At 31.3% G+C, this 14,146-nt stretch overlaps 1 protein-coding gene across 5 annotated transcripts in view; it reads left to right on the top strand.

The window, feature by feature from the left end:
- Nucleotides 1-14,146, top strand: part of LOC126819670 (serine-rich adhesin for platelets) — a 100,100-nt gene that overhangs the window by 37,145 nt on the left and 48,809 nt on the right. Inside the window, exon 1 of one of the 5 annotated variants that reach the window (XM_056100135.1) lies at nucleotides 3,928-4,034. The exons of the other annotated variants lie outside the window; for them this stretch is intronic. Coding sequence (XP_055956110.1) covers nucleotides 3,945-4,034 — 90 coding nt within the window. The 5' untranslated portion in view covers nucleotides 3,928-3,944. Of the gene's footprint in view, nucleotides 1-3,927; nucleotides 4,035-14,146 lie in introns of those variants that run through there. 5 annotated transcript variants of the gene reach the window in all.

Here is a 14,146-nt window from a genome sequence, read left to right as displayed (position 1 = left end):
GTAAAGATAACTAGTCAGTGCTCATGCAGACAGCTCAATAAATATCCTTAAAGTCCTGATACATCATTTTAGTGATACAGAATCACTTGCAAACTACCGTGAAAGATAGGAATATCAGTGTACAGTTCTGTTCAGTATTTAAAAAGATATCTGGAATTGAAATTTCATCAATCTATGCTGCTCGCTATGCAATAAGCCTACCAACATTTTATGGTTCAGAAAAATTTATTGATAGGCTTTTTTAAATCCAATTGAATCCAAGCCGGTACATTATATAACGTTGGTATTTTGATTTTGTTTTCTTAATTAGATTTTAAATAATCAATCTGTGTACATATTAGCATGGATTAAGTAAGCTGTGAGAAATTTGATATTTTATTGAAATATGCTAATGGCTTATCATTAACTAATGAACATTGAACAATTGCTCTATCATTGTGGGTGATTTAAAAGTTTTCTGTAAAATCATCAGATCAATAAAATAGTTGACCAGTTAATCAACCATACCTTGTAAAGTACAATGTCTAGGAATTGAATTGATCTGTAGCATTACCCTCTCTTTATACAATATTAGAGTGGGCATTCACCAATGCAAACATAGTATACAAGAATATGTTTTGTGTGCCTCAATCAAAGAATCAACAAACACATCTGGGTATAGTGTAAAATGTCATTTATTATTCATAAACAAATAAATGACTGTAACAAAATTAAAATAAAAACATTTATGAAGTAATCATTAACATGCAACCCCCCCACCTATGAATCCTGTTGGGCTAAATTAGAGCGCCCATTTAAGCCAAAAGCATTCGCAGCTGGACCCCTGCTATAACAAAAGAAACTTGCAAACTTTTATATTCAATTTCCTTCCAACACAAATACATTTTGTTAAGAAAAAATTTCTCATTTTCTTCATAGTGTCTTTGTTGTAAAAAAATAACTATGTGTTTTTTGACTAGGTGACGAAGTACATTTTGAAAGAAAAAAAAAAAGAAATATCCTACAAATGAAACTTATGTAGCAAAATCTTATTCTGCAAATAGAAAATGGCTGAAAGAAAATCTGTTTTTGTTTGCAGACTTTTGTGGCTAAATCCCTCCTTTGTTTTAGGTATTTGAGAACAGGTGATTTAAGTGGTCTGTGTTGATTCTTCTCGTTATGTTAATACACAAATCGTAGGGTAATGATGTTAGAGCAGTCCCTGAAACAGTTTTACTAAACTGGAAAGATATAAGTTTAGATTACTTGTACAAAGAATCAGGTACAACGCTTGGTAACCTGTGGATATTGTTATATCTCAGATAATGACATTCTTTAAGACATTCCAATGATGAGAGGCATTATAAGCCACATATCTACGTTTTTCCTTTAATCACAGTGTTTCGACCATTGAAATTTAGAATTTGTTGGGTTTTAAGTGTGGGTAGATTTACATTGCTACATCTAGATGAGAAGATTCTCACTTTGTAAGTAAGATTATTCAATGTTATTCATGCAATATTATCAATATGTGAACTTATAAATTGGCATGTGTTATATAATTGAGTATTTTTTCAATTATAAGAAAATATGGAATATCATTTATTCAGTATTACTAAAATCATAAGAAAAATATATAATATTGTTTATTAGGTTGTTATTGAGCTACAAGTAGAACTACCAATACCAGATTATTTGATATGTTCATATATCCAGTAGTTTTATTGTATTCACACCAAGATGTACCTGTAGTGGATACTACAACTGGATTATTCTTTTTTTTTGATGAACAATATTTCATTCATAAATAATTGGGATTGGAAAACGGGCATGGCCTATTTAACCCCTCTCCTATGAATATAAACAATTTAATTTTAACATGAAAGATGTGCAAGGATAATAAAAACAATTGCTAAATTCACACGATTATTCCTGCAGTGGTTCAAAATATTAACCATGTTAATGTCAATATACCTTGATTTTCTCACTTGTTCTGTGTTATATGATAAATTGTTTTATTTAAATTTATAGTGAGTGATCAGTCACAAAGTACATCTTGTTACTAAGATTATCTTTGTTTGATTTTGTATTAGGATAGCTGGACAATGTTTCATTTAACCCTTTGGTTTGACCTGGTTAATCTCCATGTAAAGAATGAGAATATAGATATTAAATGTGAGTGATTAATATATATAAGATATATAGACAGATATATATACTTATATTATTGACATTGTTATTACCATTCTTCACTCATCTGATAAATCATAAACTATACATGTATACTCACACTAAATTTCAAATGATTTATGTCACTATTTGCTCTGTGGGGCAATAATGGTAATTGAGTTACATGACCATGGGACTTTATTGATAACTTTTTTTCTTCCATTGAACGAAGGGGGTAGGGTGGTCAAAGACAATCGCTTTACAGTCAATTGGTGCCGTTTTGATCCCAAGCGTGTATGTAACAAGGAGTAGGGTCTGGGGTTTTCTCTGTGGCATTATGAATAAAATTGTATGTAAGTCCTGAAATGAGGTATTTTGTGTCGCTTGTAAATTAAACCCCATTCCACTCTCTATTTCTGCATTGCCTGACAAGCAGAATCTGCTGGATTTCTACTTCCCCAGCTTGCAAGGAAAAATACAATCTTTCAAAATAAACACAAATATGATATATTACTTTTCTTGATATTGGACCTGTCATAATTAAATTTCTTCAAGAATTATTAGGTCATCTATTTGTTCCACAAAAGTTATTTTTATCTGAAAATATATTTTTAATGTACAGTCCAATAACTAAAATTATAGAGATTAGAACTGAATTGCATAATAAATCTACAGGAAAGAAATAATTTATTACCAACTGTCAATCAATGTTCTGACATTTGTATGAGTGTATATGCTGTAAGCATTTATTGATCAAAATGTGTTTCTCTTGGAGGTATTTCATCAGATATGTTGTTTGTTTTGGTAGTTTGAATATCTTTACCAATCAATGGTTGTATATTTTTGAGCATGACTGTTGGAGAGATATATCTTTAGATTGTCTGCCAGGATAAACAGCTAATATAGACTTTCAGTTAATACATAATCCAAAATAGACTTACTAATTTTGTAATACCAAAAAGGATATTTTCCTTAAAATCAATCATTTCTGTTGTAAGTTGAGACCATCTAAAGTTCATGCCATGATCTTTAATTCCTTGTTACATGGCCATATTTAACCTAACATAAGAAATTTCAAGATTTTCACTCATTCAATGAAGATCTACCATATAGCTATTCAGTAGTTATATACTGCAAAAAGTGACCTACAAGGAAAAATATGTTATAGAATATAAGAATTCTATATATCATATCCCAAATCATTGATGATCACCTTTTGCAATACTTTGGGTGCTATTGACAAAAAAAGCTCCTGTTGGTGATTAGTAAAACAGTGTTTGTCAATATTTCAATTAGTCATAATTTTGTCAAGTTTTGTTGAAATCTTTTAAATTTGTGCCACTATTTTGTAAACAAAAATCAAGTGCTTTTGGTGCTATTTTAGGGATGGAAAGTAGCATATGTAAAATCGTAGATGTAACACAATACACAAGCCATTCACATCCTAAATCTTATCTAATATTCTTGACCCCCAATCACCCAGTGCTTCACATTCCTTTACAAATGCCCTGGATACAGTATCATTAGATTTACCTTTTAGGTATAGTTCTCTTACTTAAGACATCTGACAATAATACAATTGATATTTAAATATGAATGAAAGAATTTAAATAGTTTGGTATTTGTAAATCTATGTAGGTGTCAGATTGAAGGTATATTTTAATCAATATACTTATCAAATGGGTAGCCTCCCTTTCTCTCCAGCTGACACCACACTGTTGTAAACTCTAGATATTTAAACAGAAATATTCACAACAAATTAGACTTCTCATAGACCTGTTTCATTGCACATATCAATGGATATACCATTCACGCTAAAAGTAAAAACTTGTAAAGATGAGTATGGTGTCGTGCCGCTTAAGTATTACGGACATGGAGGAACATGGGTAAGAAAATTCTTGCATTAGTTGCTTTATCTAAGGATATAAAAAAAGTTCATAAATTCATTAAGGAATGTACCGGTAATTGCATTAGACTATGAATATAATTAGTATAATATTATCAACTAACATAAATATGCGAATTCAATAATTATTTTGGTATTGATCTATGTAAGTAAAAGATGACCACTACATATGTAAATGTGTTTTTAGTATAAAATAAGTCTATGTTATTATTGATTTAATAGATATGTAGATAATAATAAATAAATAGTATATGTATTTTATCATTAGAATTATTTACTGCAGAACACCTGGTAAACAACCCACTGTATATACATATGTATTGGTATGCATATTTTTTTCAGTAGATAGATATATATAATAATATATACATACTTTTGTTTTGCTGTTTCATATTTTTAAAATAATGGGGGTGGAAGAAGATCGTCTTGTATAGATAGTTCCAGAGGGCGATGTTGAGGAAGAGGTGATCTTGCATAGATTCTGTTTGTTAGCACTATCCTGGGGAAGTGATGATCATGAACAGATACTGTTTGATTACACAGATATAAACTGCTGGAACTTAATACAAATTTTGCATATAAAAACTGGTAAAGGAGAATACTTTGGCAGCATTTTGGCACATATACTGACCATATTTAAGAAAAATGTTAATACATTTACAATAGAATTTAATGGAGAATTTAGGGGGTGAATACTGATTTGACATCTATAATGCAAGTCTTTATTCATTCTTTAGAAATGCATTCAAGCTGTTGAGTATAATTAAGAATTGAAAGTAATAACAATAGTTATTATTCAGGCTTGAAATTATTCTTTCTATATTAGATCAATAACAATTACCTATGTACCTTTAGAACTAAAAGGAATCTGCATAATGTGCTTCAAAAGTTAATTTTTGAACGCCATTGTTGGATTGAAATTGATTCATATATATTAACATATGTACCATATTTACATGTACAATGATTAATATATCTAAATCGCAATTTTCATGCATTATTAACTTAACTTGAGTCATTTTCTGTTAGATGAATGAAAAATGATAGATGTAGGAAAAGAAAATTTAACAGGTCTTCAGACTTTGGATATAATTATTAGTTCCGGGGAGGCATACCGTTTGGTGAAAATTTTTCTCCCCTCACAGAGATGGACAATATTTCAAAAATATAGTCTAAACTAGTATAAAAATTCCCAAACCCTTGCATTTTATTGCAATTAGAAGATAAACTGCTAATTTGTGTGTTGATAAAATGAGTACATTATTACTATTTTCACAGTAATATCACCCAGATGCTCTATAATTAAGGTATATAATACATAAACAAGGCTCTGTTAAAGTACCTTTCAAATAATTGGTTATTGGAATAAAGTTGCTGCCCAGGTAAAATTTGCACCCATATATAGAATGTAAATCAACATATACCACAATTGTATTGGTCTACAGTATGGTATATTATCGTTATTGTTATCACTGTGTAGCCTTGGCTCCCCGGACTGATGATTTAGCATGATTCACCATATAGCCAAATGCAAGAAAATTCCCCGTATTCATGCCTTTACCGGTATATAAAATTATGGAAAATGCAGATGAATCCTGAATGAATTAGTGTAGTGTCAAAATGACAGAAGAACTGTGTTGAGATTCTAAAGCCCAAATAATGGGCTGATATAAAATTTTGCCTCCTTGTACATACTGCAATATCACTTCGTTGGAAGCGGACATTAAATAAAGCTATTTTACACATACACATTGCAGTGTGTACACAATTGATCCATAAACATTCAGGAGGTACTTCCAGAGGGTTTCCCCTCAAAGTAATGCACATGTAACCACAGACAATAGACTAACTGGTCCCTAAATAACCAGTATTGAAGAGACATTCAAACATTCAAAATTGATCCTTAAACATTCAGAAGGTATTTCCAGAGAGAGTTTCCCCCCAAAGTAACGCACATGTAACCACAGACAATAGATTAAAGATGGGTTCCCGCATACAAACTGGGTGATTTAATGGTATATATGGACTAAAAACATATTCAAACTAATTAATTTGTCATAATTATGCTTCAAATCCTTCTCAAACATTGTAATTGCGAAGGAATGCCCTGCTATTAAAATTCAATCAAACCAGGTCATGTTTACGTCACGTCTTGGAAATCAGAGGAGAATTCATTGTATACATAAGACGATGCTGTCTTTAATCGCTTACTATTTATTACAAATATCGAATCCTAATTAAATTCTCGGATTATCCACTACCCGCATCTTTTTCCGTCATTTTTATCTCAGAAAGTGTTGTACGTCTAACTCTTCATAAAGTTTATCAACTGGTACATGAAGCGCTCAATGTTCGCGTGTGACCTTTGACATCACGCGTGCAGAAATTCTTAATCGTCGGGCTGTTGATTAGGGAACCCTTACATTTTTGTCCTGTATACGCTCCATGAGTGTTTTTCGGGGAATCCAGTATTTTTCTAGTAAGATTGGATATCTCTACTTTCCATATATACTAAAATCGCCATACTTTTATTGGAAATAACCACCCGATTCAAACATTAATTATTTTACCTAATAACTTGGGACAATTATTTGAAAACAGGATTATACATGAATATGTAAAATTAAAAGGATGTCTACCGACCAATAAGTATTGTATTAGTGAAAGTATATTGTATTATTGGACACCCATATCTTATAGGAATGACAGGTTGTTAATATGATATATGGGTGATATATATGTAGGTATTGTAGATAAACCAAGTCAATATAGATCTTTTAAACCAACTTGCTTTGGCAGTACACTAAGATACTGTAGTCTACTTTAGAATTATCAAGAGGTTTTTTTTAATATTTCTGATTTGCAGGTAGGTTACGAATTTATCTTTATTTGGAACAAAAATATAGGCAGCTGCATTTTGAATTTGGACAGAAAGATCAGATATTGAATGAATATACACTTCAGTTTTGATGATAATGTAGACAAAATCTCCTTGAATTTTCACGAAATAAACACTAAATTAGATAACCGGTAATCAAAGTTCAAGATATTAGCTCAATTAACTTTAAGTAATGGTGGTGTTGTGCATAAGGCAGAGTATAATTACTGTTTCTATAGTTCATATTGCAGACCAGTTTCCTTGGAAATTTGTAAATCACTTATCTGGTGACTAATTGGCCTTGAGTTTGCTTTCTTCTGAAATCCTTTTCTTAACTATCACCCTATTTGGCTGTTAGTAGTGATAGGTCTTGTTCACAAGTCATTTTGTGCTGATCCTTTCTGGAACACATGATGTCACTTCTTATTAGATTGAAGTTCACACTATGAAAATGGGCATACACCATGCTTTGTGCTGTGAAAGGAATTTGCCCAGATTGCACCATTTCTGCTTATCCCTTGTCAAATTCCATTTGTCTTTGACCATGATGTGGGTTATCAGATTAATGTATGGATCAAAATAATTATTGGTTATCAATAATTCCCTTTGTACTAAATAAGTGAACATATATATTCAAATGGGTGATTGAAAATAGAAATTAGAATTATTAACTATAGTAAGAAATAGTTTAGACAAATCAATGTATGATTTTATTGGTCCTTTGTGTGGTATATCATGGAACTTTTTTATAGTGATTCTGGTCGAAAGTCACGTCCTGGCTATTATGATTGACATTTTGAGCGTTTGTCCATCATACAGGGTTATACTGACATCTTCTGAAGTCATGTGTGGACAATAAACTTTTCTAATATTGATAGCTTGTAACGTTTGATCTAATATCAAAGAAAATTGTCCACAGAAGGAAATGTATTGATATCAGAAGTGGACTGTATCAAGTTGGTTATACTTATAGTTATGAACATTATACAACCATAGGTAATAGTAATATACAATATTATTGACATTGTAAATACCTTAACCAGGGGTACATTTGAAGTGGTTTCAGCCAGTCTATAAAATATTTCATAAATGGTTGCATACATACATAACATGTTAATTCTTGTTTTATCATGGATTTAAAGGGTTTTGAAATGGGAAAAAATCTTTTGCATCTGAGACTTTGGCGTAATATTAAAGTTTGTAATGGTAGATATCATTTCAGTGATAATTTAAATTTTTAGTTATAATGCAAGAAAACACACTGAAATAATTTAATTCTTTGTGATGTGTAGGAACACAGTGTTCAACGTGTTACATGGACTTTTGTCTGTACCCAGAAGAACCTTTAGGATCTTTCAAACCAGGTTTATACTTATCAGAGGTGGTGTCTGTCTGTTCACATCAGCATGTTTTTAAAGTAGATTATGGGAAAATGCCTCTACCCAAGCAAACTTCTCTCCCCTTCATATGTAACCATAGAAGTAACAATTACTGTATGTTTGTGTTAATGAGACATTAAACCCCATTTTAGTTTTTGTAGATTGATTCATTTATATTATTCATATATACTGGTAGTTTCAGATTCAGACACTGGTAGAAAGCTCATCATATTTATCTGCATTTAGTTGAATATCATTGTAGAGGTCACAACTAGTTTTCATGAAAAAGTTGTAATAAATGTATATTTTAACATATTAAAACTTAATACATACTCATAAACATATAATCGTAAAATGAATGATAACTTGTCATTTTTATGATGATTAGTTATACAAGGGAATTTTCCTGGAGGCGAAATAAAGCCATATTTTCTTCCACAATATGATTACACCAGAATTCCTTCAGGTGCTCCAGTTAAAATAATTTATTTTATTATATATAGATTTAAACTGGGTCGTTAACCGCCATATTCCTAAAAGCCTGTTCCTTCTTATATAATTTAAGTCTTTTATCAGAGCATGTAAACTGTCAAGAATGCAGGCTCAGGATTTAAGGGCAATAACCCATGCTTCTTCTTTTGTATCTGCTATTTGAAATTTAGACTGTCATTCTACAGAAAATGGATGGAGGCAGTAAATAATGATTATCTGGAATATTGAAAACCATCATTTAGAGGATTGTGTCTTTGAATAAACTTTTTGAAGACGTTAATAACTTTTGCAAAACTGAAGCAACTAGAGGTATTTATAGGTAACCTGTGCTATATTTCCCATTGTTTCTATGGATAAAATCATTAATATACATCTAGTCATGGATCTAAAACTTCTTTGAGACAAAAACTGATCAGGCTATATGGATGCATCAATGAATCAGTGACCTGAAAAAGCATAGTTATTTGAAGGTCCATATCAAGTTCCCTGTGGTGAAAGAATAGGACCAAATCTGACAAATAAATGCATGTGTGAAATATCAGACATCAGAAACACATATGAATAATTATGATTTTCATTTATATGATGTTCATGTTAATGAAGAAATATAATGTCTTTGAATGATATTATCCACTCCTGTGCAAAAAAGCTCAATTCAGCTCAATTTTTACATATAACGATATCTACCAAAATATGTATTATTCTTACATAACAATGTGAGATTTCATGAGGTTCATCAAATGAGAATTTTTGTGTAGGCTTTTTGTATTGGTCTCTCCAAATAGGCTATTTCAGGTTTATCACAGCAAGGAAATGCCAAATTATTTAGCGAGCTTTAATCCAGTTCCATCCACCCCATATGAATTCAAAATAATCATTAGATGATATTTTTTTTTTCAATAGTTATTAAATTAATGTTTGAAATTAGTTTTATCCATTATCATATTTTTTTATTGCTGATGCTACCAAAGTTGTCAAGGACCGTAAAGATTCATTCACAGCATTTGATAGTGTTTAGATTAAAATCTATCCTTGCAAATATTTTCATATTTCACCAGAAACCACAAGAGTTAAGGAAATAATTCCCCACAACAAAACTCTTTATTAAATTTTGAACACAGTAAATCAGGGGTTGAATAAGAAGGAGCTTTTAAGTATGGTAGAATCGCTGGGCCCCTAAAATGTTTGCAATGTAGTTTGGGGGCCCTGGAGGTTTTGTCCTTGGGATATACTGTAGAAAGAACCATTTGTGTATTTTAACCAAATCAGAAAAGCAACAAAATTCTGAGGTGGTGAAAATGCCATTTGATAAAGTGACGGTCATTTATTTAATAACAAAATAAGAATGAAATGACGTTGTAAGTGAAATTACAAAATTAATGAAAAATATGCAAAACATTATGGAAAATAATATATAAACATCATGAAATGGCCAAACACGTCTCCTATGTGGAGATATTGTGCCTAACACAAAGGAGATAGTAGTAACCCCCGTGGAACCAAAATTGTACTTAAAGACAAAATAAACAACTGCCCCTGGCCTGGGGGAGAGAACGCCTATGGTGTTCATGTTAATGAAGAAATATAATGTCCTTGAATGATATTATCAACTCCTGTGCAAAAGAGCTTAATTCAGCTTAATTTTACGGATAACAATATCTATCAAAGTATGGGGCCAAGCTTAGGGTCCCTGCAGTAAATTATTATAGTGAATTTTGAATTGTTTACAAAACCTATATAAGAAAAAGATTTTTTTCCAAGATTAGAAGTGGCATACATAAATCGATAAAATTGAAAAGAATGCTGTTAAGTAGGATCTAGATAAGAGGATAACAACTGTAAGAATAATGATTGATCTGAGACGATAGGTGGTCAAATCTACTCCATTAATAGCATAAGCTTCTTTTCTAGAGACTTTCCTTCACCTGTCAAAACTGTCTTCATGTGGTTGAACAAGTTGTCCCATCACAACCCCTAGGATACATGTCAGTTTGACAAAATGTCTACACCCAGCTATACAGTACTTACCTAGTTTTTTTTATTACCTATATCTGATCATAAACAGATATACAATATTTAAGTTGTGGGTTATTTTGGAGCTTCCCTCTGGTTATATTATTCATGAAACAAATAGCTGACATTTTTTTGTGTCATTCATTTTGTTCTGGATGTACACAGATATTGATGATGTCATAGATAGGACCAAATGTGTGCATAGATGCAAATGTAAAAATTGATGCTGTGGATATTAAATTGAAAGGAATCTGACTAATTTGTAAAAATGTGACCTCTTCTGAAGAATTCTTTTTATTTAAGGGTGTAATTTGACCTTTTATGTGTCATTGTTTTTAAAGTGTTTTTATCAACTAGACAAAACATTAAAGAATTTGGATTATTTCATGGACACATACGACTGACGAGGAAGAAGATTTAATACAAAAAACCTTTAACAAAGTAAATAGCAGCAAAAGTTTTTTTTAGTCTATGTTTTGCAGCAGTTGAACTTGTTTCTATCTTAAAATTCAACATGGAAGGTGGCATTCTTTTGCAAAGAATACAGACCGAACTGGAGGTTTGTTACAAGATTTCTTTTTACAACTAGAACTTGACACTGCATTAATAATGGTTTTGACATAACTTCATTTTGTATATTATTCATACATTGGCATTGATTGGCAGTTTAAAGGGGTTCTTTATTAGTGAAATAAATTGCATACCTAGAAAGACAAGATGAGGAGGAAGGGATGCTGATTGTCCAAAATGTCATGTGTACTGAGATTTTTATAGTGTGCACCGACATGTAATTTTGTTTCTTAAATTCTTCTGGATACTATTAATTTCTTCTTTGTACATTTTGAATCCCAGTTAATGATAATTATTAAATTTTTGCATAAAATTTCTAAAATTTAAAATGACAGATTGTTAGGACCAGTAATCATTTTGATGAAGTACACTTGTTTGAATTGCTGTCAGGACCCTTCTATGCTACCTTAATCCAGCTTGGTATTAATAATTACCAGGTATGATCTTCAATGAATGATTTTTGTAACAGTTTTTTTCAAAAAGAATACTCCTTGCATTAATAATTATGTAATCTATCTGTCAAACTTTGAAACATTTATTTTTTGGGGATAATATAATATATGACATATTTATTGCTAAAAAAAATGAATATAAAGACTTATTTAGTTATTATATATAACAGTAAAAGTTTAAATTAACTTCACTGGATGCTTTTACATACAATGTGAATGAAACTGTAAATGGATGGGTGCTGGGCTATTTCATGCATAGCCATAGTTACAAAAGATTTTTTATAAGTTTCTATTGAACACAGACCACTTTGTCTCATGTATTTTGTAGTCTGTGGTATCAGTTTTCAGATCAGTTGTATGTAGGTTTATAAACAAATATTTAAACAGACATGTGGTTCAAATATTTTGAATATATTATGGTATATATATCTTTTAAAAAATAAATTTGTTTTATGATGCATTTTTCCAGGTAAGCACATAATCATATTAGAATATGAAATAGAATAACCACTACCAGTATTAAAAGTCAAAGAAATAATTAATCTATCATGAAGCATCAGGTCCTTATCTGTCCTTTTTTTTCCAAATTATGTTATTTTCCTAGAATCTCCATTGTTCCTTAAACTTGCAATTTCATATTTTTAAGTTATATTTTTAAAATTTATTAAAATAAAGCCTTAAAATAGATGGTATCTATAAAGTCCTACCTTGTTAAAAGATTAATCTTATTAATCCTATAATTCACTATTGCCAGTTGAGAAATTGGCAAAAATATCATTTTCAACTTCAAATTCAAACGTTTGAAGATAGCTATTCTATGGGGGGGGATAGAAAAACAAGGAAGGTAATTGTGTTATTATTTCCGGGGTCAGAGGAATTTTTAAGTGGGAGAATAATACCTATGATTGTATAATAGGGAGTTGACAACCTATTGAGCAAAGGACATAGAAATAATTATGTTTTGACTTTCTTAGAAAATATGAAATTATCGCTTTAAGTTATAAAACTCATCAAAATGAAATGAAATGGGATTTAATGTCATAATGAAGACGGGCATATGCCATACAGTGTGCTATGAGCGAAATTTCACCAAGGCTGTGGCACTATGGCTTACTGTTATATTGAATTCCAACTTCTAAGGGATCTTTTACATGCACACCAATGTGTACACAGGACCTTGGTTTTCCATCCCATCCGAATGACTAGACAGCTGTCCTTGTCAGGTTCTCTGTCCCGCACCACTGACAACTGGAAACTACCTCGGAAAATCCTGATGAACTTTCTCGGCCAATGTAGGGATCGAACACACGACCTCCTGGCTAGCGAGCCGCATCTTACCCACTTAGCCACCGTGGCTCCTATAAAACACATCAAATGAAATCTTCTTGTTTCAACACTTTATATGCAAACAAGGGGAAATGGTGCCTGAAGCTCCATATACTGTGGAATGGTGACTCTGAGACACAACAGGATATATTTATTAGAAAAAAAAGCCCACTGCGAATGACAGTGAAGTGCACCCAAAAAGTGCTCCCAAAAGTGCTCAAAACTATAGTACTATCAATAGATATATAGGGATCAAAGCACATCACTTATTTACATAATATAGTATTGACAGTTCCATGGGGTCATGATTAAAGAGTAAGAAATGAACATTATTTTGTTCATATTGTAGCATTTCCAGACCATTTCATATTATTTATGACTGATCAAAAGATTTAAGACCCATTAAAAAGAAAGATTTATAGAAAAATTAAAGATTTACGCTACATATGTCAGTACTTTTTTGCTGCTTCAAGCTATCAAAGGAAATATTTCCCACGGCAAACTTATGTGTGTCAGGTACATTTGTGGTATGGTCATCAAATGTTGTCTCAGGTCCTGCCTGTTAAGCTGTTGTTTTCAAGCCCTATTGTTATCAGAGATGGGTGTATTCCATTTCATGTACTCATATATTACAAACTCCCTTTCTTTTCTTTAACAAGAGATCATAGTCTTTACCTGAAATATAAATACCGAAATATTTGACACCAAGGGGATAATCATTTACGCTACTTTTTTGGCCGAAAAATGTTTTTGCCAAAGTTAAAAAAAGGGTTAAGAATTTGTTTCCTTTACAGAAGTATGTGCATAGGAAATAGATTGATTAAAAGTCAGAGAGTATTTCATGAATATACATATTCTATCATCTGAAGAGCTGTTTACATTATCATATTTATTTATTTTATGTATTAGTTATCATGAAATTTGATCAAATAATGGCCTTAGGCTTGTCTAGAGAGAGGGGAGTAATGTACATGTACCATAT

This window comes from Patella vulgata, chromosome 4 (genome assembly GCF_932274485.2).
Source record: "Patella vulgata chromosome 4, xgPatVulg1.2, whole genome shotgun sequence".
Taxonomy (NCBI): domain Eukaryota; kingdom Metazoa; phylum Mollusca; class Gastropoda; family Patellidae; genus Patella; species Patella vulgata.
This window is presented reverse-complemented; position numbering and strand designations above follow the sequence as displayed.